The 23,063-nt window shown below is 48.9% G+C and overlaps 11 protein-coding genes across 11 annotated transcripts; 8 read left to right on the top strand and 3 right to left on the bottom strand.

Moving 5' to 3' along the window:
* Window positions 1–964: 964 nt before the first annotated feature.
* JR316_0003725 (uncharacterized protein) lies at window positions 965–1,453 on the bottom strand (the record flags this gene model as incomplete). The annotated part of the gene is made up of 2 exons (XM_047889496.1): window positions 965–997; window positions 1,091–1,453. The coding sequence occupies 2 exons, from the start codon at window positions 1,451–1,453 to the stop codon at window positions 965–967; spliced, it is 396 nt and encodes a 131-aa protein (XP_047751870.1).
* Window positions 1,454–2,379: 926 nt separating this feature from the next.
* On the top strand, window positions 2,380–4,136 carry JR316_0003724 (putative argininosuccinate lyase; the record flags this gene model as incomplete). Its single annotated transcript, XM_047889495.1, has 8 exons — window positions 2,380–2,444; window positions 2,491–2,665; window positions 2,731–2,982; window positions 3,038–3,384; window positions 3,438–3,522; window positions 3,571–3,714; window positions 3,765–3,845; window positions 3,894–4,136. The coding sequence occupies 8 exons, from the start codon at window positions 2,380–2,382 to the stop codon at window positions 4,134–4,136; spliced, it is 1,392 nt and encodes a 463-aa protein (XP_047751869.1).
* Window positions 4,137–4,428: 292 nt separating this feature from the next.
* Window positions 4,429–5,870, top strand: JR316_0003723 (Syntaxin-like protein psy1; the record flags this gene model as incomplete). The annotated part of the gene is made up of 9 exons (XM_047889494.1): window positions 4,429–4,458; window positions 4,519–4,544; window positions 4,600–4,774; window positions 4,839–5,072; window positions 5,127–5,235; window positions 5,291–5,367; window positions 5,418–5,534; window positions 5,588–5,673; window positions 5,726–5,870. 9 exons carry the CDS (start codon window positions 4,429–4,431, stop codon window positions 5,868–5,870), a joined length of 999 nt encoding a protein of 332 aa, XP_047751868.1.
* A 552-nt stretch (window positions 5,871–6,422) lies between these two features.
* On the top strand, window positions 6,423–6,720 carry JR316_0003722 (AN1-type zinc finger protein TMC1; the record flags this gene model as incomplete). Its single annotated transcript, XM_047889493.1, has 2 exons — window positions 6,423–6,536; window positions 6,598–6,720. The coding sequence occupies 2 exons, from the start codon at window positions 6,423–6,425 to the stop codon at window positions 6,718–6,720; spliced, it is 237 nt and encodes a 78-aa protein (XP_047751867.1).
* Window positions 6,721–7,602: 882 nt separating this feature from the next.
* Window positions 7,603–9,117, top strand: JR316_0003721 (Aspartate aminotransferase, cytoplasmic; the record flags this gene model as incomplete). Its single annotated transcript, XM_047889492.1, has 6 exons — window positions 7,603–7,660; window positions 7,749–7,785; window positions 7,840–7,957; window positions 8,024–8,665; window positions 8,723–8,875; window positions 8,932–9,117. The coding sequence occupies 6 exons, from the start codon at window positions 7,603–7,605 to the stop codon at window positions 9,115–9,117; spliced, it is 1,194 nt and encodes a 397-aa protein (XP_047751866.1).
* A 306-nt stretch (window positions 9,118–9,423) lies between these two features.
* On the top strand, window positions 9,424–14,960 carry JR316_0003720 (Serine/threonine-protein phosphatase 4 regulatory subunit 1; the record flags this gene model as incomplete). The annotated part of the gene is made up of 16 exons (XM_047889491.1): window positions 9,424–9,880; window positions 9,938–9,999; window positions 10,062–10,792; window positions 10,845–10,930; window positions 10,981–11,129; window positions 11,184–12,032; window positions 12,097–12,203; window positions 12,263–12,423; window positions 12,490–12,863; window positions 13,052–13,145; window positions 13,214–13,294; window positions 13,351–13,420; window positions 13,479–13,570; window positions 13,626–13,685; window positions 13,755–13,829; window positions 13,891–14,960. The coding sequence occupies 16 exons, from the start codon at window positions 9,424–9,426 to the stop codon at window positions 14,958–14,960; spliced, it is 4,518 nt and encodes a 1,505-aa protein (XP_047751865.1).
* Window positions 14,961–15,497: 537 nt separating this feature from the next.
* On the bottom strand, window positions 15,498–16,201 carry JR316_0003719 (putative proteasome subunit beta type-4; the record flags this gene model as incomplete). Its single annotated transcript, XM_047889490.1, has 3 exons — window positions 15,498–15,645; window positions 15,712–16,059; window positions 16,134–16,201. The coding sequence occupies 3 exons, from the start codon at window positions 16,199–16,201 to the stop codon at window positions 15,498–15,500; spliced, it is 564 nt and encodes a 187-aa protein (XP_047751864.1).
* Window positions 16,202–16,899: 698 nt separating this feature from the next.
* Window positions 16,900–18,082, top strand: JR316_0003718 (uncharacterized protein; the record flags this gene model as incomplete). Its single annotated transcript, XM_047889489.1, has 4 exons — window positions 16,900–17,060; window positions 17,117–17,208; window positions 17,259–17,411; window positions 17,463–18,082. The coding sequence occupies 4 exons, from the start codon at window positions 16,900–16,902 to the stop codon at window positions 18,080–18,082; spliced, it is 1,026 nt and encodes a 341-aa protein (XP_047751863.1).
* A 173-nt stretch (window positions 18,083–18,255) lies between these two features.
* Window positions 18,256–19,047, bottom strand: JR316_0003717 (Voltage-gated hydrogen channel 1; the record flags this gene model as incomplete). Its single annotated transcript, XM_047889488.1, has 3 exons — window positions 18,256–18,407; window positions 18,461–18,809; window positions 18,889–19,047. The coding sequence occupies 3 exons, from the start codon at window positions 19,045–19,047 to the stop codon at window positions 18,256–18,258; spliced, it is 660 nt and encodes a 219-aa protein (XP_047751862.1).
* Window positions 19,048–20,497: 1,450 nt separating this feature from the next.
* On the top strand, window positions 20,498–21,757 carry JR316_0003716 (uncharacterized protein; the record flags this gene model as incomplete). Its single annotated transcript, XM_047889487.1, has 1 exon — window positions 20,498–21,757. One exon carries the CDS (start codon window positions 20,498–20,500, stop codon window positions 21,755–21,757), a length of 1,260 nt encoding a protein of 419 aa, XP_047751861.1.
* A 263-nt stretch (window positions 21,758–22,020) lies between these two features.
* JR316_0003715 (FUN14 domain-containing protein 1) lies at window positions 22,021–22,830 on the top strand (the record flags this gene model as incomplete). The annotated part of the gene is made up of 3 exons (XM_047889486.1): window positions 22,021–22,312; window positions 22,373–22,557; window positions 22,621–22,830. The coding sequence occupies 3 exons, from the start codon at window positions 22,021–22,023 to the stop codon at window positions 22,828–22,830; spliced, it is 687 nt and encodes a 228-aa protein (XP_047751860.1).
* Window positions 22,831–23,063: the final 233 nt, after the last annotated feature.

Below are 23,063 nucleotides of genomic sequence, written 5' to 3'. Positions count from 1 at the left end.
CAGCCAAACCCTCTGATTGCAAAAAGAAGCGAGCGCCGGCGACCGCAGTTTCAGATTTTACGGTGCAGTTCATTGAAGTAAGTCTGGTGAGTAATTGTGATTATCACTAGGCGGCCGTTGTATACTCTTCTACTCAAGCAACCCTTCGCCAGTAAAAGAACAGTCCGGCAATTAAATACCGAAAGCCGGTTAATGATATCTTCCAGAAGACCAAAGGTTCAAAATGTGAGTAAAATTAGTAGGTTAATTGTAGTTACATTGATATCATCAAGACGCCATATAGGTAAATACTATATTCTACCGTTCCACCGCCTCCAAAGAATCAAACTGAAGCACAAGGCAATTGCGGTTGTGCATATGCTGACCGAAAATGTCAGTTGCCAGCATCCTCGACCTTTGCATACGCCCAAATCATCTTCATGCTTCATAGTAGAAGATACCAGGGCATAAATGTACGAGAAAAGAGGAGTGCCTACGAAGGGTGCATACATCATGACGCCAAAGTTTCTTCCTAGATGTTGCATACCCCAAAGGGATGAGATCAAGCTGGGCCTGTTAATCGAGAGGTCATAAGTTAAGCTGAACAAACGGATGTCACCGTCGTCACCTACAAGACAGTAAATACAGCACTGTAGCTAAAGCCCGTTCCGATGCTGTTATATAGGAAATTTAAAATGCAGAATACGGAGTCGCAAGCAATAGTTTCACCTAAGCGCCCAGAGCTGACTTTGGGTCCTAATCCCAAACTGTAGCCAAAAAAATGTTAGAATTAACGTTATTGCCGAAGCAGCAAGAAATGAAAATCGGCTGATGATATATTTCTGAGGCCTCGCGGGAACATCATCCGAGCGGTGGACATGAATGGGTGACACGTAATCGGCGAGTGGACCAACAACAATTCGGGCCAATGTATTTGCAGCAGATATAAGTTTCACTTGCAAGGCCACACACGAGTCCATGGATATTAAAGACGCTGCTTGCGTTGGTAGTGACGAGACTATACTGCCCATATTGGATATTATCATTTCTGACTAAGTATGTGCGACGTCAAGTGAGTTATGGATGTAGGAGAATAATTAAAGACACTTACTACTCCCAACACGAAAACACAGAAGAATACAAGCAACCAGAAATCTATTTTCTTGAATAATTGCGGCAAGTTTGGAATGTGTGGGTTAGGATCCCCATGACAAATCTGTTCAAGGTCTTCCACCACACGCGCCGAAGCCAATAATGGTGACGTTTCATCAGGTAAGGTTACAATCTCTTCAGTGAGTTCTGGCGGCCATTGATATCGTCTTAAGTTGATGTAACCAGCACCGTAGACTACGGTTGTGAGTAGTGCCACGAACGAGGTGAAGGAAGCGACATCCAAGACCCCGGTGTTTTTCTCCATGAAGAAGGTAGTTGCAATGGTAGAGAAGAACAACGGAGATAGCCCAAAAAGTGCCATGATTGCCCCAGAAGCAAGTCCAATACGTTCTGGGAAGAACTTTGGCGCCGATAAGATGGACGAGCAATACCTAGAAAGATTTCAACTTGAGAATTCCATGGAGTTTAAAAGTAGAGAAAACCCACGAAAAGACAGTCCCTAAACCAATCAATAAAAAAGATAAAGTCAAGCGATAGAAAGCTACCGTCGAAGATTGCAGAGAAAGATCTTCAGAAGCATTCTTCACTTCCAGAGCCAAAGAGCCAAATCCTGAAGAGAATAACACTGCGCCGATGAGGGAGCACGACGAAGGACCATAAAGGTCGATGATTGATCCAACCAGCACCGCAACCGGGTACTGGCTCATCATACCGCTGTTGGTTCGCCCGTGAGCACGACCACACAGTTCGATGAAAATGCCTCACGCTAAGATGATCGTCGTTAATTGAGGTTGGGACAAACGCATGTGCTCCGCCAAGACCGGTGATATCAGAGGAAATGTGAACATCCCGCCGGCACAAAATCTGCAGAAGAGTTAGTATTGTGCAAGCCCTCTTCGTTGGATGTGACCGTTTAGCAATGAAGTGAATGATACTAACGCATTGATAGCAATTGAAGTGCACAGCAGCACATTGTTCAACATTTTGAACCCAAGATACTTGCCCGCAGGCTCAGAGCTAGCCTGGTAGTCGAATTGCTTCTAGTAGAGAACTACAAGTGAAATCTGAGCAAGCAGTGTAATTATGTGGGGATGTTTACAGTACCCACATTGTAACCCTTTCGGACAGTTGAGCCGCAAGTCCGACGTCGTGACGTCGGAAGACTTCGCCAATCAATGGCAAGCAACCTATTTTAGTGATATGATTCGACACTCTAATAAATTCTTGGAATAGCTTTTCTATCTCAAACTATATCTTTTCTAACCACAAAAACTAGCAGTGCAAGATATGGCAGACGCACCAACAAAACAGAAGCTCTGGGGCGGTCGATTCACAGGGAAAACAGACCCTCTGTACGTCATTTGACCTCCTTAGCAAACATATCCTCAGTTTTCAAAGTATGCATGCTTTTAACCAGTCTCTGAAATACGATCAGAGGATGCACGCTGTCGACATTAGAGGGTCGATTGCGTACGCGAAATCTTTGACGCTCGTTGGTATCTTGACAAAAGATGAAGAGAAACGCATCGTCAAAGGCCTCCAGGATGTTGGGAAGGAATGGGAAGACGGTACTGTAAGTACTCGTTTCAACGTTGACTATCGACTATCAAGATACTTGATAACTAAAGCCGATATAAGTTCCAACCTCAAGAGGATGACGAAGATATTCATACAGCCAACGAACGCCGCTTAAGTGAAATTATTGGTCCTCTGGGCGGAAAGCTCCACACTGGTCGTTCTCGTAACGACCAAGTTGCAACTGATGTCCGTCTCTGGCTGCTTGATCAAGTCAAAGAGGCAGAAAAGGACCTCAAGGCTCTTATTCGGGTACTTGTTGAACGGGCGGACAATGAAAAAGATTATATTCTTCCTGGTTATACCCACCTTCAGGTATTTACTTTCAAAATTTCTTGGAATTTAGCGCCCGTGTCTTATTCTTATACAGCGAGGGCAACCTATTCGATGGGCTCATCTCCTTTTGTCATATGCTTTCTCATTCAAAAATGACCTTGATCGACTCCGTGAACTTGTTCCCCGAATTTCAGTCTTGCCGCTGGGGAGCGGTGCATTGGCTGGAAACCCTTTCCTTGTTGACCGTGAATTCCTTGCGAAAGAGCTCGGGTTCCTATCTATTGCTGAAAATAGCTTATGGGGAGTCGCAGACCGCGACTTTATTGCCGAATACATGATGTGGTCTAGCTTGGTTATGACACACATGAGCAAGATGGCTGAAGACATGATTATTTATTCTACCGCAGAATTTGGTTTCATCACTCTCAGCGATGCTTACAGGTATTATTATATGAGGTATTATCCTGAGACTTTGATTTACACTCCTTCTTTAGCACTGGATCCAGTATGATGCCACAGAAGAAGAATCCCGACTCTCTAGAGCTGCTCCGAGGAAAGAGTGGACGCATCTTTGGAAATGTATGTCCATGTCAGCCTCTCAACTGCATTTAGTTACACATATGACAGATGGCTGGCTTTATGATGACTTTGAAAGGTCTTCCATCCACATACAACAAAGATCTTCAAGAAGACAAGGAGCCGCTGTTCGATACGGTCGATAATATCTCAGCATGCTTACAAATCGCTGAGGGCGTAATCGCGACCTTGGAGGTGCGTCATACCGAAAATCTATCTGACACTCTCTGATGCCTAAGGAGCAGGTACACGGAGAAAAAATGCGTGCGGCTTTGACCATGGACGTCCTTGCGACAGACTTGGCGGACTACCTCGTTCGTAAAGGAGTAAGTGCTGAATTACATGAACAGTTCCAAAAGTAACTCTGGCTGTAGATCCCTTTCCGAGAGACGCATCACATTTCTGGACGTGCGGTTGCACTGGCTGAAGCTCGTCAATGCCAAATTAACGAACTCACCATGCAAGATTTCAAAGCCCTAAGCAAAGAATTTACTGACGATATTTACAAAGTTTTTGATTTCGAGGCAAGCGTCGAAAGAAGGGAAGCAATAGGAGGTACCAGCCGCAAAATGGTCGAAAGGCAGATCGCCACCCTTCGCGCTGAACTTGAAAAGTAGAATAATCATAGATATCTGATATACGTGTAAGAATGCCTTCAAAAGCAATTTGATACATTTGCAATTGCAAGCACGCGCAGCTCGTAGTCTTCTGATCAATAGAAGTGTTTGGTAGTATTTGACTTGTCTTGTACAGCCATTTCTCACCGCCCGCACGACTTGTCACGGTGGTGACCTCTAACCAGTGCCATTCCACTCCTTTACACACCCACTCCACTCCAATCCTCCCTTTTACCGACATATTTCTAACTAGACATCCTTCTTAACGACTATAAGCTATACCAACGTAACAATGGCCAGAGACAGACTTGCAGCCATGAGGGTAAACTCGAACCATTTCGACTTGTGCATTTCCTTGACTGATAGTCAACCTGTGGAATAGGCTCAACAGCAAGGAAATGTGTCGCAGTGCGTCGGAAAAAATTGTTTGATTGACTTTCTGTTCACCACGTAATGGACTCAGAAACTCGTATCCGACGCAGGCGTCAGGAAACGGGGGGTCTCGCAGGCCGAACCCATACGCACAACAAGACGACCGTTCCTACGAAATGGCAGATGTTAGAGATAGCCACACCCACCTTGCCCCATCTTCGCCAGCGAACGGCGCAGGAGGAGACATGACAGCATTTTACAGCGAGGTATGCCACTGGTTTCGGTGGATCACACCTGAATTAAAATCACTGATGAATTCTCTTTCTCCAGCTTTCCTCCATCCAAGAGTCGCTTCGAGCATTCAATGACAATATTGCACGCATTGGTGATCTCCACTCTCGGTCACTCAACAACATGGACGATGCTGCCGCCCAGCGAAACGCAGCTCAGCTGGACGAATTGGTGCAAGATACAAGTGCACTCAGCACAACACTCAAGCGCCGCATCAAAGCATTGGAGGCTCAGGGTGGACCAGGTCGTGATGGACAGATAAAGAAGCAACAGGTGCGCACAACTGCTTGAGTTCGTTCGCCGGAAAATGTTGACGCAAAAAATCAGGCGGCCTTTGTCAAGTCGAAGTTCGTTGAGGCGATTCAAAACTATCAATCAGTGGAGTCACAGTACCGTACGAAGTATAAGCAACGTATGGAAAGGCAGTTCAAGATTGGTATGTTTTTGCAGCATCTTTCCCTGTGCACAAGCCGACAATAATTTTCATCAAGTTAAACCGGATGCTACTCCTGAGGAAATCCGAGCTGTTGTCAATGATGAACAAGGTGGACAGATATTCAGTCAGGCTGTAAGTCCCTTGGGTTGTGTAATGAAACTTTATCTTAGTTTTTCCTTCAGTTGATGAACTCTCGCTACACGGAATCCCGAGCGGCCTACAGGGAAGTGCAAGAGCGACACGAGGACATCAAACGCATTGAAAGAACACTTGCAGAGCTCGCTCAGCTATTCAACGATGTAAGCCGTCAATTTCTCGACTATTGTCTCGGTGATTCTTACTGTGGCTTTAGATGAGCGTCCTGGTCGAACAGCAGGACGAGACTATCAACGTCATTCAGGCCCAGGCTGCCAATGTCGAAAAGGATACAGAAGCTGGGTATGTGTCTTGAATTTCATCTTGGAGCCCGAATGTAACTTGGTCTGGATAGACTGCAATATACCGACAAGGCTGTATCGTCTGCCCGTGCTGCTCGCAAAAAGCGATGGATATGCTTCGTCATCATCATCATTATCCTCGCCATCATTGGGATTGTTGTTGGAGTTCAAGTCGCCAAGAACAATAGCAACAAATAAGCATGTCGGTGTCCTGCCATTATATACGAGTCTACAAAAGCTCACAAACGCCCGCAACTAGTATCTATTTGATTTAGCGACCTGCGTGGAGTATGCATTAAGCCTCCGGGCGATAAAGGACGCCATGGACTCCTTCCTTTCCTCTACGATGAGACGAGCGTGCATTATTCTTTATTCTAGTTATCTTTCCCTGGTATAATAAGTGGATGTAGTGTTATGAATTTATACCCTTGCGCAAAGTGTGTGAGACGAAGAAAGTGAGTCTCGGCAATGGTATGAGACGGATCGGAGCCGGAACGGATGAGATTGGAATGTGGCACTGCACGCTGCTTATGTGAGGGATTACGCGTCGCTGTATCCTTGTTGCAACCTGGCCTTATATAAACCGTGCTCTCTTTATCCTTACCACCTCCCATCTTGAACTGCTCCACCTTGCAGGTACGTTGCGTCCACCTCTTCGCTGTCTCCGCCCTCATTTCCTACCTTTTCCGCCCTCCAAGCCTACCCCGCACCCCACCTCACCAATCTCCTTGCGCTTAACCCTCTCGCATAATGCCTGCTAAGAAGCGATGTCAAGCCGGGGTCGGCACTGATTCTCGGTGCAGTTCTGCAGCCCTTCGCATTGTTGGCGAATGTCCCCAGTGCAGCTCTCATTTCTGCGGCACGGTGAGTCCTTGTGCGTATGTGTAGTGTCAGACATGTCGCTGACGCCGTTGCCTCGTCTCAGCATCGTCTACCGGAGCAACATAACTGCAGCAATTTGGAGAACTGCAGGCAGCAAGCCTTCGAACGCAATAAGAACAAGCTAGAGAGCGAGCGAACTGTAGCGTCCAAGATGGCTACTGCGTAGTCGTCGTGTCTCGGTCCCATTTCCATCGTCATCTTGCTGTATTTAGTTCCTCTCTCTTCCATTTTTGCTTTCTCGCTGCCCATGGGTGGTCTGTATGTTCCACGTTTACGCACACACGTCTATCTTCCATCACCATTTCACGACTATTTCTCTTGCATGGACTGTTTCTTTACCATTTTATATAGGTGTTACCGTATGTAGATGTCTTACTATAATTCAGGTCGAGGTCGACCGGTTCTTTTCCCCTATTGTGTGCATCAGTGTTCTTATAAGAAGCTGCGGTCCACGGAGCGGCAAGAATGTCCTCTAAGCGACAGTTGCTAGTCGGGCGGTCGGATTTAGAGGCTTTATAAAGACCTTGTATGCAGCAACGGTGCAGCGGAGTGTTGCGGAGAAATCGAGAGCGGTCTGACTCGATAAAATCGCCTTGCCTCGATTGGATCACGTTCTTCCCCGAACGGGACTATATAAATTCCACAAAAAGTTCACCCCAAAACTTAAAGATCGATAGCGAGCGATTTATTCTTGCTTTCAACCAAAACCTTTGGTGAGTGTCGCGCCGTTGCTTTCGCTCTCAACGCCGTCCTCGTTGTCACTCGGGCACAGACTGCAGCTCTCCTGATAAGCGTTGCTCTGTGCGCCTACCACTATCACGTGGAGTTCGACGGCCTGAGGCTCTATTCCATCATCAATGACATTTGATTTCGACTGCTGAGCACGCCGGCACACTTGAGCACCTGCGTGCTTAGTACCAGGATGCTATATATTTCTATACCAGTCGCGTTGCGCACAGCGCAAGCTTCTCTGAAACCAACTATTCATACTCTTTCTCTACCCGCAGATTTTTCTCTTTTTTCTTGCTCGACGACCGACTAATTTCTTATGGCTGACAGAATCAAGCAACTTGTATCTCATCTTAGTGGAACAGTCATGACTGCAGGTGCGTGTATCAAGTCTTTTCGCATTATGCGGGGTGGTACCTTATCCCCCGTGGGGCGAGCCGGTTGCTGATATTACCCACCACGTAGAATTGTGGCAAGACGTCCCCCTCGCGCCCCCCGATAGGTGATTAAAGTGCATGGTGTAGCTGGGATTGTTACCCTGACCGTGTTGGCTCAGTATCTTCCAATTGACCGCGGCGTACAAGGCAGACACCTTCAAAGACAAGGTTAACCTGGGTGTTGGCGCCTATCGAGACAACGACAACAAGCCTTGGGTCCTCCCCGTCGTAAAAAAGGTGTGTGTCGGTTATCCGGGTTCTTACGTTGTACGGGCGCTAATTTTGGATGTGGGTCATCTCCAGGCTACAGCCATCCTTCTGAATGATGAAAGTTTGGATCATGAATATCTCCCCATTACTGGTCTCGCAGAGTTCACCACTGCTGCTGCCAAATTGATCCTCGGAGCAGACTCGCCCGCTATTAAGGAGGGTAGGGTGGTCAGCGTGCAGACCATCTCAGGAACGGGTGCTAACCACCTTGGAGCCCTATTTTTGTCCAAATTTTACAAATGGAACGGACCGGCGAGGGTGTATCTGAGCAACCCTACATGGGGTAAGCCTTTTAATTACATTCCTAGTAATATTTTGGGCACTGAAGGGAGGTCAGCAAACCATCACGCCATCTTTAGGAACGTTGGGATCGAGCCAGTTGAATATGCATATTATGATCCAAAGACCATTGGCCTGGACTTTAATGGATTCATAGACGCCTTGAAGGGCGCCCCGGAACGATCGGTCTTCTTGCTGCATGCATGTGCTCACAACCCAACTGGCGTTGATCCTACGCCTGAACAGTGGAAGGCAATCGCGGAGGTGATCGCGTCGAAAAAGCACTATACTTTCTTTGATTGTGCATACCAAGGGTTCGCCAGCGGCGACCTGGACAAGGATGCATGGGCAGTACGACTCTTTGTGGAGCTAGGGCTCCCGCTGTTGGTGTGCCAGGTAAGCGCCGGACGCCGTAGAATGGAGCGATCACGAGAATCTAACGCTGAATGACAGAGCTTTGCAAAAAATGCCGGGCTGTACGGAGAGCGCGTTGGTGCACTTCACGTCGTTTCGCCGAACACAGAGACTGCGAACCGGGTCAAGTCGCAGCTGTCGGTCTTACAGCGGAGCGAGATCAGCAACCCGCCGTCGCACGGGGCGAGACTTGTGAGGAATATATGGCACTGATATGAAGGCCGAATGACTGATTAGGCAATTCACAGGTGTCGCTGATCCTGAATGACGCTGGCCTGTTCGAAGAATGGAAACGCGACATCCAGACCATGGCAGGCCGCATCATTGAAATGCGACGAGAGCTACACCGCCTGCTGACGGAAAAGCTGCAGACGCCGGGAAACTGGGACCACATTGTGAACCAGATTGGGATGTTCAGGTACGCGCGCGCTTGAGCAACAGGTAGCGAGATCGACTAAACGGGACACACAGCTTCACAGGAATCAGCCCGGCGCAGAGCAAGGCGCTTGTAGAAAAGTCGCACATCTATCTGACTGGGAATGGACGTATTTCGATGGCGGGACTGAACACACACAACATAGAGTACTTTGCACGCGAGTTGGATGCAGTTGTGCGGGGAACGGTGTCGTCATGATCGTAAATTAGCCCAGACTGTAAATTAGAGGAACGTGACGTCATGTGTTGTGTTGTTTGAAAAACTGAGTGATGTTCTTCAAAGTTCTCGTTCTGTGACTGCAACCATGTCCGGGCCACCGACGCACATCCCCCTCCCGCCCCCGCCCTCCTGGCCCGACAACTTCCGCATCGACCCCGACAACCCCCACACTCCCTTCTTCACCCCTCCGACTTCTCCCGCTCGTCCCCTGGCGTCCCCCTCCGCCTACTTCACCCCGCCCTCCTCTCCCGACCTCGACCTCCCCCTGCCCCCGCCCCCGCCCCAGCAGCCCACCGCTCCGCCAACACCAGGTCTCCCTACTGACGACCACTTTCCACAGCCGGTCGACCATGCCCTAGATCTCGCCCTCGACGACGACGGCCTCAGCACCCTCGAGAAGATCTACCTCTATTCGCGCAGCAAGGCCGCCTTTCATCGCGTCTTCATCGCCCATGCCCTCCCCGAGTATCTTCTCCACGTCACCCCGCAGGAGGCAGTCGAGTACGTCCTCCCGCTGCTAAGCGGTCTTGCCATGGATGACGGTCAGCATCATGTCGCCCCCCGATGACCCCATCCTCCTTCTGATTCTTTGTCTCCAGATGAACATGTCAAGGAAGCTCTTGCGGCAGAGCTAGTCCCTATCATCTGGTGGTTCTTCACCGTGCGTGTTTCTTGGTTTCGAGTGCTCTCTTGGGTGTTCATGCTGCTCTCCCTATCTGCTAGGACTGCCAAATTATCCCCGATGACCCCAAGCCAGAGGAGGCCTACGCGTCGTCCTCAACGACAGTCACTATTTCCGTACAGGCATTTACTCCAATACTCGGCACATTGCTGCTGAGTTCAAATCCGATGGTCGGAGGTGCTGCCCGTTTTGCAGTTGTCGATCTTCTATCGCGTATGAAAAAGGCTGATGACCGCCAATTTGGAGCTTTCCAGAGGCGTCATCACCATCCTTCGAGTGACATTATTCACCCGTGGGAAATCACAAGAACGCGAAGAGAGGACGAGGACGAGGACGATGACGATGAGGCGCCATTAGCAACTGGTCTCTTTGGCCATCGGGAACGTGCCATGTTTACGCAGGAGATTCTCCAGCAAGTCGTTATCGGCATGGGGAAATTAGATGTGGATTATGAGCCTGAACAGGAACCACCAGTGTCGCAAGGCCAGCAACACCCAGCCACTTCTTCTCAATTCTCAGAATCGAATCCCTATTTCCCCTCATTATCTTCACAGAGCTCTAATGCCGATCGACACGAAAATGTATCCATGCGCTCTGTCATCGATCAAACAACCAGTTCTGCCGGTGCACAGTTTCATACAGACGCACAAACATCATCACCTGCTGGTCCCAGTTCTGCCGGGACTCAATTTTCAAACCTACATGCACCCTCTTCTTCACACTCTGATCCGGGCTCTCCAATGGCTGTTGACACGAATGATTCCGACAATTGGTGAGTCTGCATGACAAGCCCTGTGGAGATAATATTCATAATTGTGCATAAGGGATGACGTAGATGATGGAGAAGACGAGCAAGCTGCTGTCGGCAGATTGTCCTGCATGTCTCTCATGGCAGCTGTGACAGCTAGCGGTGAGTAAGCTATATCTTAAATCATTATCTCGGTCTAATTTAGTGGCAAGGTGTCCTGTCCAAGGAAACACAACTCGCGTTTGTTGAAGAGGTTGGGCGGGTGGGTCGCGACAACGTCTATTGGGTTAGACGAGAGGCATCATTTGCCCTGGGGGCATTGGCAAAAGTTGTGCCAGAGGAAGTAGTGATTAATTCTTTGGTATGTTCATATTTTCAGAAAATATCCACATAAACATCTAAACTGTATTTTAAGCTACCTCTTTTTGATGCCCTACGATGGGATGGAGTGTGGCATGTTCGGCATTCAGCACTTTTTGCACTTCCGGCCATCCTCACGCGTTTATCTCCTGCTCAAAGGAGAACGGTGGCTCTCGAAACCATTGTCGCATTGTCTGCCGATCATCACCCCACTGTTCGTTCCGGAGTGCTAGAAGCGCTTGGTGAAGTCATCCATACCTTTCATGAGGATCCAGATGGACCGCCGCAGGAGCTGATATACCTTTTTCTCGGCCGAAAAGAGGACCGCCGTGTACGCGATGGACAGCAAGAATTGTCTGAGGAGAGTATTCGCGCACAAACGCCGTTGGAATCTTTCTTCCAAGACCCTAAAAGACCGTTAATTTGCGCATTTAATTTCCCTGCGGTTGCAGTGACGCTCGGAGGAGGGCGATGGGGGGAACTGCGGGAAGCCTATCTCGACATTGCTGCTAATACTGGAAGCGGAGTTCGGAGAACCTTCGCGGCTAGTTTAGGCGAGCTTGCGAAGATAATCGGGAAAGAGAATGCGCAAAGGGATTTAGTGGATGTTTGGTGGAGTAGTATTCAATCGGATGAGGAGGAAGTCCGGACGAAAGCCATCGAATCATTGCACGATTTGTTAGAGGTGCTACAGAAAGAGGTAGGGAAACCACTCGTAGAAGGACTGCTGACGGCATGGAATGAGGGTAGATTGCGCGGTTGGCGAGAGCGAGAGCTGATAGAGAAAAATATGGTCAGTTGGGTTAATTTGATAGGTCTAGATAACATTTCGCTCGCTCGAGATCTTCTCCAGAAGGGCCTGGAGGACGGTGTCGCTTCAGTACGAGAGGCTGCGACATTGGCTGTACGTTTCAATTTAGATGAGGCAAGTTGATGTGATATTGACGCGTCAATTATCTTTCATCTAGCTTTCGGAGATTTGGGATGCTTTCGCGTCGCAGAAAGGTGCCCTAGATACCATTCGTTCTCAGCTTCAACAATTGGCAGCATCATCAAATTATCGAAGGCGGATGACGTGAGTTTGTAGTGCAACTCTATTTCGTGAATTTGTTGATGGATATGACTTAACGCTAGATTTATCGCTTGTCAACAAACACTGGCGCTCACGACCAACCAGAAGGGAGAACTGTTGGTTTCGAGTGATGCAGGAATCCTGGATTCTGTTGCTAATCTAGCGCGTGACCAAATTGAAGGGGTTCGCATCGGGGCAGCTCGTTTTGCAGCTGTGACACACGGTGAATCTGTTTCCGCTCCTCATCTGCAACGGTAGAAGAGCTCACCTGATGCTGGTGACACAACAGCTGCACTGCTTCGTCATGGACATACAATCCCGAGGATGCTGGAGCAACTTGTGGATGTACTATTGCAGGACACTTCCCACGAAGTGCGATCATATGTCGCAGGGCTGTCATCCGGAATACCACCTGGGAGAGAACATCACAACTCTGGATCAACAGCATCACGCGGCAGAAGTGTACGGGGACGCCTGGCACAGCTGGCTACATTTTCACGGCCGCCACGGCGGGTAAACTCTGAGGGATCTGAGGGAGAGACTCGATCCGGGGGGCGGTATGAACTGGAAGCGGACGAAAGAAAGTCGAACGGGCTGCTTGGAGTGTATACGGGGCTGCAAGCAGAACTGTTCCAGACAGCCGGCTCGAACGCAAGTGAGCGGGTGAGCGTGCCAGGATGAGCTAGGAAAACATATCTGTTTATGATTACTTATTACCCTAATCGGAAACTATTTTGATGGAAGCATGATGGGGCTGTCGAGCTGAGTTTGAACTGGCGGCGAATTGAAGAGACGAGCTATTCTTGCAAAGTGTTATCTTGCTGGCTGGCTTCTCTCTCATAACATATCAGTCCGTCGACCGGCTCTCCACGCTCTCTTCACCCCTCCTCCCCTATGCGTCTGCCATGCTCAATCTCCTCCAGATCCTCCGCTACTGCGTCTTTGGTCAGTTCTCGCCTCTGCTTCAGCTGTAGTTCCGTTTATTAATGTCTCCGTTCCGCTATTTCTCCCAGCCGTCTTCCTTGTCGCCAATGCTGTCATCACGAGCGTCGCTGTCTGGAATCTTAGCACAATCGAGTCAAGCTCTGGTCTTCGTCAGTCGATGACTCTTTCTCTGCCTGACAGCCATATACTCACCCGTTTCCTCCAGGCAATGCCAAACAGACCGATGGACTGCTTATCTTTGTGGGAACCTCGGGGCTCTTGCTCATTTTGACCATGTAGACATTTCTGTCTCCGTCCCCTCCGCGACATCGGACCTGATCTCTCTTGTCGCAGACTCTTTTTCGATCTGAACAGAAAACATGCCCTCATTGTCAGAGTTTGGTTCGAACTCGCATGGGTTGGGGTTTATTGCATATTCGAACTTGGTACGCGTCCTCTGTCAATTTTTTTTGTTCATCTGATTGACATCATCCCCCGAAGCTGCCGCTGCTGCTCTCACTGCCCAGAGTAGCAGCCAGATTTGCGATTCCACTCAGATATGTATGTACCATCATTTGAGTCGTCGTCGCCCCAGGCTTACCACCGCTCAACTGCCGCTCAATCCACTAGTGGCCACAACTAGCTCTTCGGCCTGTACGTCCGCTCAGGTGCTGCAGGCATTCACTTGGATATGCGCGACCCTTTGTGAGTATCTTGACATTTCATCTTCTCGTAATTGTCTCTTAATTACCCATACGTCATCTAGTACTCGGCTATCTCATTTTTCTGTCCATCCTGACCATAGTAAAGAAAAGAGACGACCCGACGATACTCCACTGCGCCGTCAGTCGCTTCCCAATCGTGGCCAACCAGAGCATCAAGGACAATGATGGTGTGCGAAATTTATCACCAGAGTACCAGTACCCGCGATTCGTGGGAGGGAACGCAGCACCTATTATTGCTGCACCCATCCCACGCCTCCCCCCTACCCATCGCGAGCCTATATTGTCGTACAATTCTGGTCTGTCGTATCGCTCGGGGCTAGGGCTGGAATATGAGATTGAGCATTACCAGTCACCAGAAACTGTGTTCCATGCAGCGACATCAGAGGAAGGTGGTATTTCACGCCAGAGCGCCCTTCCCCTCTCTTTAGTACCCGCCCCAGCGCCTGTAGCTGTTCGTGACACTCGTGTCATCGAACCAGAGATTCAGAGGAACCCGCCTCCTATTTCACAGCAGACGCAACAGAAACCCCCGCCACCGCAGCACCTGCTTCCACAGCACCTGCACCTCTCCTCCTCTTCGCCCTTCTACCACAGCTCTGTGCAGTCAGCCATCAAAACGACCGAGCCGCAGGCGCCTGCGCCTGCGCGTGTCGAGCAGCAGATACGTCGGCTGCCTCCCTCACCTCCTCCACTTGGTGACTGGCCGCGGCTAGACGCCACGTCCAGGCCGAGAGCGAAGCGGAAACCTTTGCCGCAACCTGATTCAACTGAACATCATGATAATGTTACATCCTCTGTACAACAACCTCCGCCACAGCAGCCGCTAATAGAACATCACATTCAGCCGGGAACACGGCACCAACCTCTACCCCATCCTCCTCAACCCCATCCTCAACCTCAACCTCAACCGCTACCCCAAGTCCCTACACACTCTCGGCCACTACCCCGCGCCAAACGGACACCATCCACGACATATACTCTTGACGCACGCGCGCTAACAGCTGCCCTAAAACCTCTGGAAGTGTCCCAATCCATGCGGTCAAAACCGTCAAGACCTTCAGGCCCCAGAAGGAAATCTGATTCAATAGATGACGGTCGGCCACCCCAATAGCGTGCTCCGCTCGACGGGGGCGTTCAGTTGAACATTTCCTCTTCGCTATCATACATAGAACGTCTACTATTACTAGCTAGCTAGCACCAAGATGCATGCATCTTGCCCACTTTCACTCTTTCACTGGATGACCTTCATTTGTCTTTATCACTAACGTTACTTACGGTGTATGTATCAGTATTTGTACTTTCTTGTACCATGTTGTTGAACGATCTTTTACTCTGGGGTGTATGGGATAATCTGTATAACCATAGTTTGGATGAACTGTATCAGTAAAAGTGTCATTTGGCTTCCCGAGGGTTTGATATGATTCCTGAATGGATGATACTTTAAACGAGGACGATTGATCCACATGCCGAAGTCAGCGATTAGATCAAGGGTGCGGATGTAAGAGATATTAAATCTACACTGGAATCAAAGAAGTCACACATGGCAAATTTGACAAATGCCAACGGCAGTGATTCTGTACTGGAATGAAATGAAATGAAATGAAGGGGTAGTAGCAAAGAGAGAAAAAATACATGATACACAACGAATTTACAGATCAACTTCGCGGATGCCATCCTTGTCTACAATCTTGACTTTGTACTTTCCAGGGCTTACCACGAGACGCTTCGCCACCTCGTCAAGGCAGCGTCTTAGCGTGGCAAGACCCTCTTCGAGAGTAGCCTCTGGGTCGTGATACCTGTGTAGATAAGAAATACAAATAAGCACGTGTGAAAGAAGAAGCAAAACAAAGTGCACAGCTCACCGATCGAGCAAACTCAGTGCGAAATAGGCACCGTAACCGTGAGCGGCGAACGGCACCTCTGACATGGTGCCGAGATAATCAATCCAGTACAGATGTGGGTCGTGTGTTGCAGTGTCATAGCCGCCGAGAAGAAGGTTGACGGAGTATGGCTTTCGGGATCTCAGTGAGGTTGCAAGAGCCCTGCGGATCCATGATGCAGCTGCCGAGGGACGGAGGGCGTATAGGTTTCTGATCTGGTATAAACGGATGTTGCGCTCGACGTATTCGGCGAATTGCACGGTGTCTCCTGTACGATCTGTTAGCGTGGCCTTGCGGGGCGCAGAGGGTTGCTGGGCTTGCCTGGCTCTCCTGAATAGGCCATGAGAAGATGGGGACTGAGGGTCTTGATTTTGTCCTCGTCGACCTTCATTTTGACGATGGACCTGGCCGCTGTTGTGTCTGCAGCCATAATGAGGTAGCCCTTTCCGGTGATTGCGAAGGAAGTCTCCATGGTTGTGGTGGTATGATAGTAGAGCTAGAGCAAAGTCCTTTCTTGCATTACGCGTCGAGCACGAGACGCGTGTCCCAAGTCGCTCGTCGGCGATCACCGAAACCCTAACCCCAGCGTGAGCGCCTAGTTTGAACTGGCGAGTTGATGGGTAACCACGCGGTCTGTTAGGTAAATGCAGCTCTTATTGTTCGACACACAATGGCCTTGTACTCGAGATGCAGCGCTATGAGAAATTTTTTTGGGCATTGTTCCACTCAGCCAGCGCCTTCTTGGCTCCCACATAGCGGCAGAATGCCACCGTGTCCCATCAAGTAAGGGCCGACCCGGTATGCTTCATAAAGGGATGCCAAACCGAACCATTGATCTCTTCCCCCGTCACTGGCTGGACAAAGGATTCGGGCCACTGCTCTTCTGTTTGCTTTATCTGCAGGCTCGTTTCGTCTTGATTTTGTATTCTGTCTCTTCCCTTTCGCCTCAATTCACGCAGCCCGCTGGTCGATAGTATCCTTTGCTTGCTAAGAACTCTCTAGAACGAACCAATTCTATCTGCTTGTATTATCCCTTTACGATGTCTTTCCAACATGCAGAGTCTGGTCTTATCGAGACCCCTCTCACGAGCCACCTGCTACGAAACCCCTTTCTAATCTTTCGTTTGGTTCTCCTCAGTGCGTGTTGTGTTCTTCGAACCCTAAATTGTTATGGCTCACCTTGAAAACGCGCTCCCATTAGCTCTTTTAGGCAACCTCGCTTTCCTTACTCTCATTTTCGCTTCATGGAACATCAACACGGCACCGTCAACACCTGCATCCTCGATCTTTATCGCGTTCGAGAGCTCATTGTTCCTTCTATGTATCATATTGTAAGTGCGATCACCCTAGTTTTCGCCACCAACATTCTTATTGATTGTCTATACAGTGCCCTAGCGGAATTTTTTCGCCCTAGACATCAGATTTCCCGCACTTTCATAGAATGTGGTTGGGTGGGGTTAATGAGTTTCTTCCAGTTAGGTATGCTATTTCGTCCCTCAGGCTTCCTTCCTAGTCTAACACTGGTATAGCTGGAGCCCTCAGTGCCACCGTCAACGGTCTTGATGCATGCCACCCGAATCTCAACGAGTTCAATGGTGTTGAATCTATTTCTATAACCAATTCGGGCGCATGCACGTCTTCTCTGCTCCTAGTGCCATCGTCATGGCTCAGTAGCGTTCTTTGTAAGTCGCTAACGGTATATTCGCCATTGTATCTAATTTAGTTCCTCATAGCTCTCGCATATTTCTTGACATTGGCTATTTCAACCCTCGTTCACAAAGACTCATATCCCCATATCTGGAGGCAAACCGTATACACGATAGATTGGTTCGGACAAAATCGCGCATCTCCGAACAAAGATAAAGTTGTTCGGGACTTCTTCCAAACCAAACCCTATTCGGACGACGAAGATCCATACAGTGCCTTCTACGAGGATATCGAGTCTACTTCTGGGAGAAAGAAAGCGTATCCCATTCGTGATTCGATTGAGGAATCGACCCCATGGGCACCGACGAATATTCGCCGCGGCATTGACCATCCGTTTGCCAGACCGCAAGGCTCAGCCTCGTCTACTCGTACCTCTCCTACTTTGAACCCCATCGCGCACACGTCCTTCGACTTGAGCTTCCCATCGTTCCCGGACCGCACTGCAGGCGTTGGTGTCGCAGGCTCACGATACGTTGAGAAATTCCGCGAGTCTGGAGTTTTGGCGAGGTCGGAGAGCCCGGCCCAGTACACAACGCATTACCATGCGCACAAGAGCTCTTTCCCACTGTCTGTTACAGACGATGACAAGCCTATTCCTCTTCCCCGACTATCCGAATGGATCAGAGCTGATCCCATACGCCTCTGAGACTGGGCACGCTAACGACTACATTTTTTTTGGGACATTTAGCATCTTATGACACGAGAGCAAATGGCATATGGACCAGGCTTTCAACGATATTACTATCATCGGCACATCCTAATTACTGTATTATCCCATGTAACTTTAGTATCCTTGCAGCAAATAGAAATCCAAGTCCATTATTCTTGTATTTGTTGAAGCCTTGCCTTGAGGATTGCGTTTTCTTTCAAGGTGTCGTTTAGCTCCGCTCTGACTTTGTCAAGTTCGGCTTTCATTTCTTCCAGTTCCTTAGCTGTTTCTTCCTCGAGTTCCCCCGCGCCCACGGCCACTCCTAGCAAAGTTCTTTAGCACACTGAAATTGAGTAACTGATTAGAAATGTCTACCTCCGACCAACTTGACAAGCCTCCACAGACGAAGTATGACAAGCAATCCGGCCAGCTCTCTTTCTTTTCCACGGAGTATGACCTCCAGGACAAATGTTGTCAAGATAATGATGGAATCAAACGCATGTAACCCTGCATGAGGGACTGGTCCAAAGGGATTTATGTGTTGCGGGCCAAAGGCCCACAGATTGAGCGGAATTTCAATCAGGAAAAGAGTGGTGATGGCCAGCGAAATATGAGAGAGAACCTCAAGCCATTCCGGGTTATCGCCTTCGCCAGGAGGCGCACAAGTGGGCGATAGGAAACTGTACGCTAGATCTGCAAGCACACAGATGGCGTCCACGGTGATCTATTTTTACCGAACGATTGTTTGAGATGGACAAGGACGTCGGTTGGGAGTTGGACGATGAAACTAGGAGATAACGTACCAGGGTGATTACTACTTTATGCAGTGTCGGGTGCTCGAGTACATGGGCCGTCTTGGTGCGAAATTCAGTCAAGCGGCCTTTGTCTCCTTGCGACTCTGACTCGCCGCGGTCATCGTATGGAGAATTATGGGCCGGGAGGAGAGGTTGTTGTTCTGACATATGTCAAGACGCGGGCGCTGGCCTCCAGTTTGGTAGGGAGGGGGGCACGAGCGCTGTCAGAACGAGTTCTTTATAGACAATCATGGCACAGTTAAAGTTGGTTAGCCCAAGTCCCAAGGGCGTGTTGCGACCGTGAGAATTCTTTGAGCCCCTGTCTAATTTTAGGCCTTCTCTTTCGTTCATCATCGTCATCTAGGAACTGCTCGCGACCTTGTCCTCCTCTCAATACCATTCGCGCTTTCATGGTTACTACCAGTCTACCGTTTCTTTGGACATTCTCTGCCGAGTCTCAGATAAACCCACCTGGCAGCCAGCGCCCTGATTAATTCCGTCCTGTGTATGCACGAAACCTATCCATCTGCCACATTCACACTGCCGCTGTGCAGCAAGAATAGCAGTAGGCAGATCTGTCTTGTCAATCGTCAATCAGGATCATCTTCTGTGCATATGAATCATAGCTTTCCCACTGAGAATGGCCTCTCATAAGAATGGCCTGCGGTGAATATGTGTCACCCTTTTTTCTCGCCTTTTCTTTTCTTTGAAACGGTTCAGAGTCGTTCTTTGGCTGCTCTCGACCTTTTCGTCGTCCTGGTGGCTCTTTTCTTCTCTTTCTCTCATTCGTTTATTTTTCTTGGGTACCCGCACGTTCTTTTCTATTTTTCTTTTTTGGTTGGGATACCCTGCTATCGGAGCAGAATAAGCAATGGCGGTCAATAATGCTAGATCATGGTCGATCTTTAAGATGGTTCGCGTCCTGGTGCTATGTATGCTTTATATTTTCAATGGTACTGTCTAGTCATCGTTGACATGAGAGCCTGAAGCCGTGTCCACAATGCTTAGTATTGGGTTTACGGCGGTATATGCCGTTCTTTTGGTGCGAGGATGGGCGTCGTACGATGTCGAACAACGTGAGTACATCGACTCCTCGAAATTTCACCCAGACTCATCTTTCATTTGCGTTCAAGGCACTGTCGTTATCGTCCTTGTGACGATCGATGCGCTCTCTTCCGTCATGTTCTACCTAATGTAACCATATTTCATCGGAAACGTGAATTGTGTATAACGATGAAATGGTATAGGCTTATATTCCGCTTTCGTCTTTGGCTGGACGGCATCCGCATAGCAATTCTACTTTTTTTCCAAGTCGGCAAGTCTATAATCACAATTTAATGTATTTCTTCTGACTCTCTATCTAGGCGGGACCGTCGCCCTTGCTCTTTTTAACCAGGACATTCCATGTAATAATCTTGGTCAGTAGAATAACTGGCATTACTATAAGCATACCTAACCATTACTCAGGCCCAGTATCAACTTGCAAAACAGTTCAAACTGCAGCAATCTATGGTAGTTGGTCACTTTCAGGACTTCGTAAGCCTTCAAATTATTAAACATATCTGCCGAAAATTTGAAGAACTTTTTAGTCCTACTTTTTGCATTCTATCTGGCTGCTATGTCTTATATCCCAGAGCCGAAACCGCGACCAAATCCCGAAGCTCTGCTTGCTTTGAGTCTGGCAGAAAAGCGCGAAAAAAGATTCAGCACCAGTTCTTTTGGGTCAGATCGCTCAGCGTACTCCCAAAAATCCTACGTTGGACCCTTGCAGGCAGTAGCTACGCAAAATTCTATTCGCAGCGCACGCCCGTACCCCGTTGAGAATGGGCGGATAACACCCTATAGCTATATCCCCGCGACACCTCAAAGGCCTGCTCGTCCTGTGCGGACGCCCTCCATTCCTTCTATTGCCAGCACACAGATGTCTCCAGGTCCTTATAATAACTACTACCGATCCGCAACTCCTGCAGGATCTGTTCGTTCTATGGCCCCTAGTACTGTGTCGAATATCCGGGCCTCCACTCGACAAAGGTATTATATCAGCAATAGGATTCCAGCTCCCCGACCTCGAGCTGCGCAACAGTTACAGGCACCTCAGATAGCTACTCAGCAGTACTTCAGCGACCCAGTGTCAAGACAAGGCACTCCGATGTCGGTCATGTCAAATCAATCACAGTATGCTCCCTATCAAATGCAACCCGGTTATTCTTCTCCTCCTCCTGGCCTTGGTTATGTTGGTAATGGGTTAAATCTGAATTTCCCTCAGCCGCCCAGCCAGCCTGGTTATTCACAGAGGAGAGGTCCAGCCTACTACCCTCCTCGTGTTACTAGTCCGTTAGCGTCTCCCGTTGCGCCTGTCAACAATATAGCGTCAAATCAGCAACAGTCTATGGCAATGCAAATGCGTGAAGCCCTCATGATGCGCACACCATCTCCACTGGCTCGTTCTCTTGACTCTCCGACTAGCCCTGATAGCATGCATGCTCACTCTCATCCTCAACCCAGTCGCAACCCTAGCGTCTCTTCGGTTCCGCGATCACCATCGCCCCAACATGGATCATTCAGTAACCTGCCTGTTACACCACTCTCTGCGGTTTTACCGGCTCATCCTGTGCTTCCACCGTCTCCAGCAAGGTTTGAGGGGAGAAATGTACAGCGATACGGGGCTTCTCTGGATACTGCTAGCTTGCACGAACAGATCGGGCAAATGATGGTGGGTGCGCAAATGAATGGAGAGTATCGTACTGGAAGCGCTCCACCACCGAATAATTGGGCAGCATCGAACGGTAACCGGATGGATGCAGTGAACTACTGGAGGCAACAAGCAACCGAACCACGTCATGTTAATGGAGGACGCCGTGTTGAAGGAAGGGAGTAAGATGGCTGGTTATATTTAACACTGCCATTCGAGTTCTTCTTTGCAATTTAGAGTAAAGCATTTTGGAGATGTCAACTTCAATAATAATTTATCAAGGATCCCAATATGTAAGATAGTAAATAGAAAATCGAAATCAAAGCGTCTATGCGTACGGCCGCGAACGACATAGGTTGTCGATGACGTCACCCGTAAGATGTCGCGCTCGCTGCCCAAATTCAAAACCCGGGTACACACACTTAAAACTTGACTTACACGCTGCGTCCATGGCATTCGTCCTACCTTCACTCGTATCACGGCGCTGCCTGACGTCGGCAGCAAACGGAAAAAGTGCCAATGCTAGACAATTGTTCTCTCACCCCACCTTGAAGCCATTCTCAACCTCTGGCTCCCGGTTTGCCTCTACTACTTCCCGTAATTTCCCTTCTCCGATATGGAGGGCATTGCACGAGGCTGGGCAGAATCGTCCAAGCTTATCTTTCGTAACAAAAGGGATTGCTGTTGCTGGAGTTGGTATTGGGTTGTCTACTCTTCGGAAGGAACCTGTTTTCTGTGATGGTCAGTATTACTTTTCCCAGCGCAGGTAGACTTTGACTTACAGTAAATGGATCTCGTCAGCACCTCCACCTCCGAAAGCAACAGACTCTATTTACCCGGACGATAGGCCCCCTCCTCCTGTATCATCTGTGTCGTTGTATGAATTGAGCTTTGGCACGGTTGTGGGGTTATGCGCCGGAGTGTTTGTCAAAAAAGGTGCTAAAGCAGTCGCGTGGTTCCTCGGTGGTGTTTTCGTCCTCCTCCAGGTGTGTGATATGAACTCTTTTAGATCGTTATCCGCAATCATATCTGACGCATGTCGACTATAGTATATGGGCTCAGCATCGCTTGTCCGCGTCGATTGGAACAAGGCCGCAAGCAAGTTTGAGAATTTATTTTACACCAAAGATGCTGCGGGAGGAACCAGACCCCCCAATGTTCTTTCGCTTTGGAATTGGATGATAGACTTCTTGACGGCCGATTTCCAGCCAAGGGCGTCGTTCGTCGCTGGATTTGTTCTGGGGCTGAGAATTGGCTAAAGGACAAGTGGACGAAATCAATTTGAGATTGCATTTAATGTAAACCAGCATAGAAAATCGAGTTAATCATACGAATGATGACTAAAAGATCTGCTTTCCACATAAACTCTTTCATTTGCAAATCAAGTTGCCTGTGCATTGAAGTTTGACAGAGTCTGGCGTTGAATGCCCTCTTGATGCCTTCCCCGCAATGATCCCTCTAAGTAGGTCCCTGTCTTGCGGTCCGTATTGCC

This window comes from Psilocybe cubensis, chromosome 3 (genome assembly GCF_017499595.1).
Source record: "Psilocybe cubensis strain MGC-MH-2018 chromosome 3, whole genome shotgun sequence".
NCBI lineage: Eukaryota > Fungi > Basidiomycota > Agaricomycetes > Agaricales > Agrocybaceae > Psilocybe > Psilocybe cubensis.
Note: the sequence above shows the minus strand (reverse complement) of the source record. Positions and strands in the feature narration are given on the sequence as shown.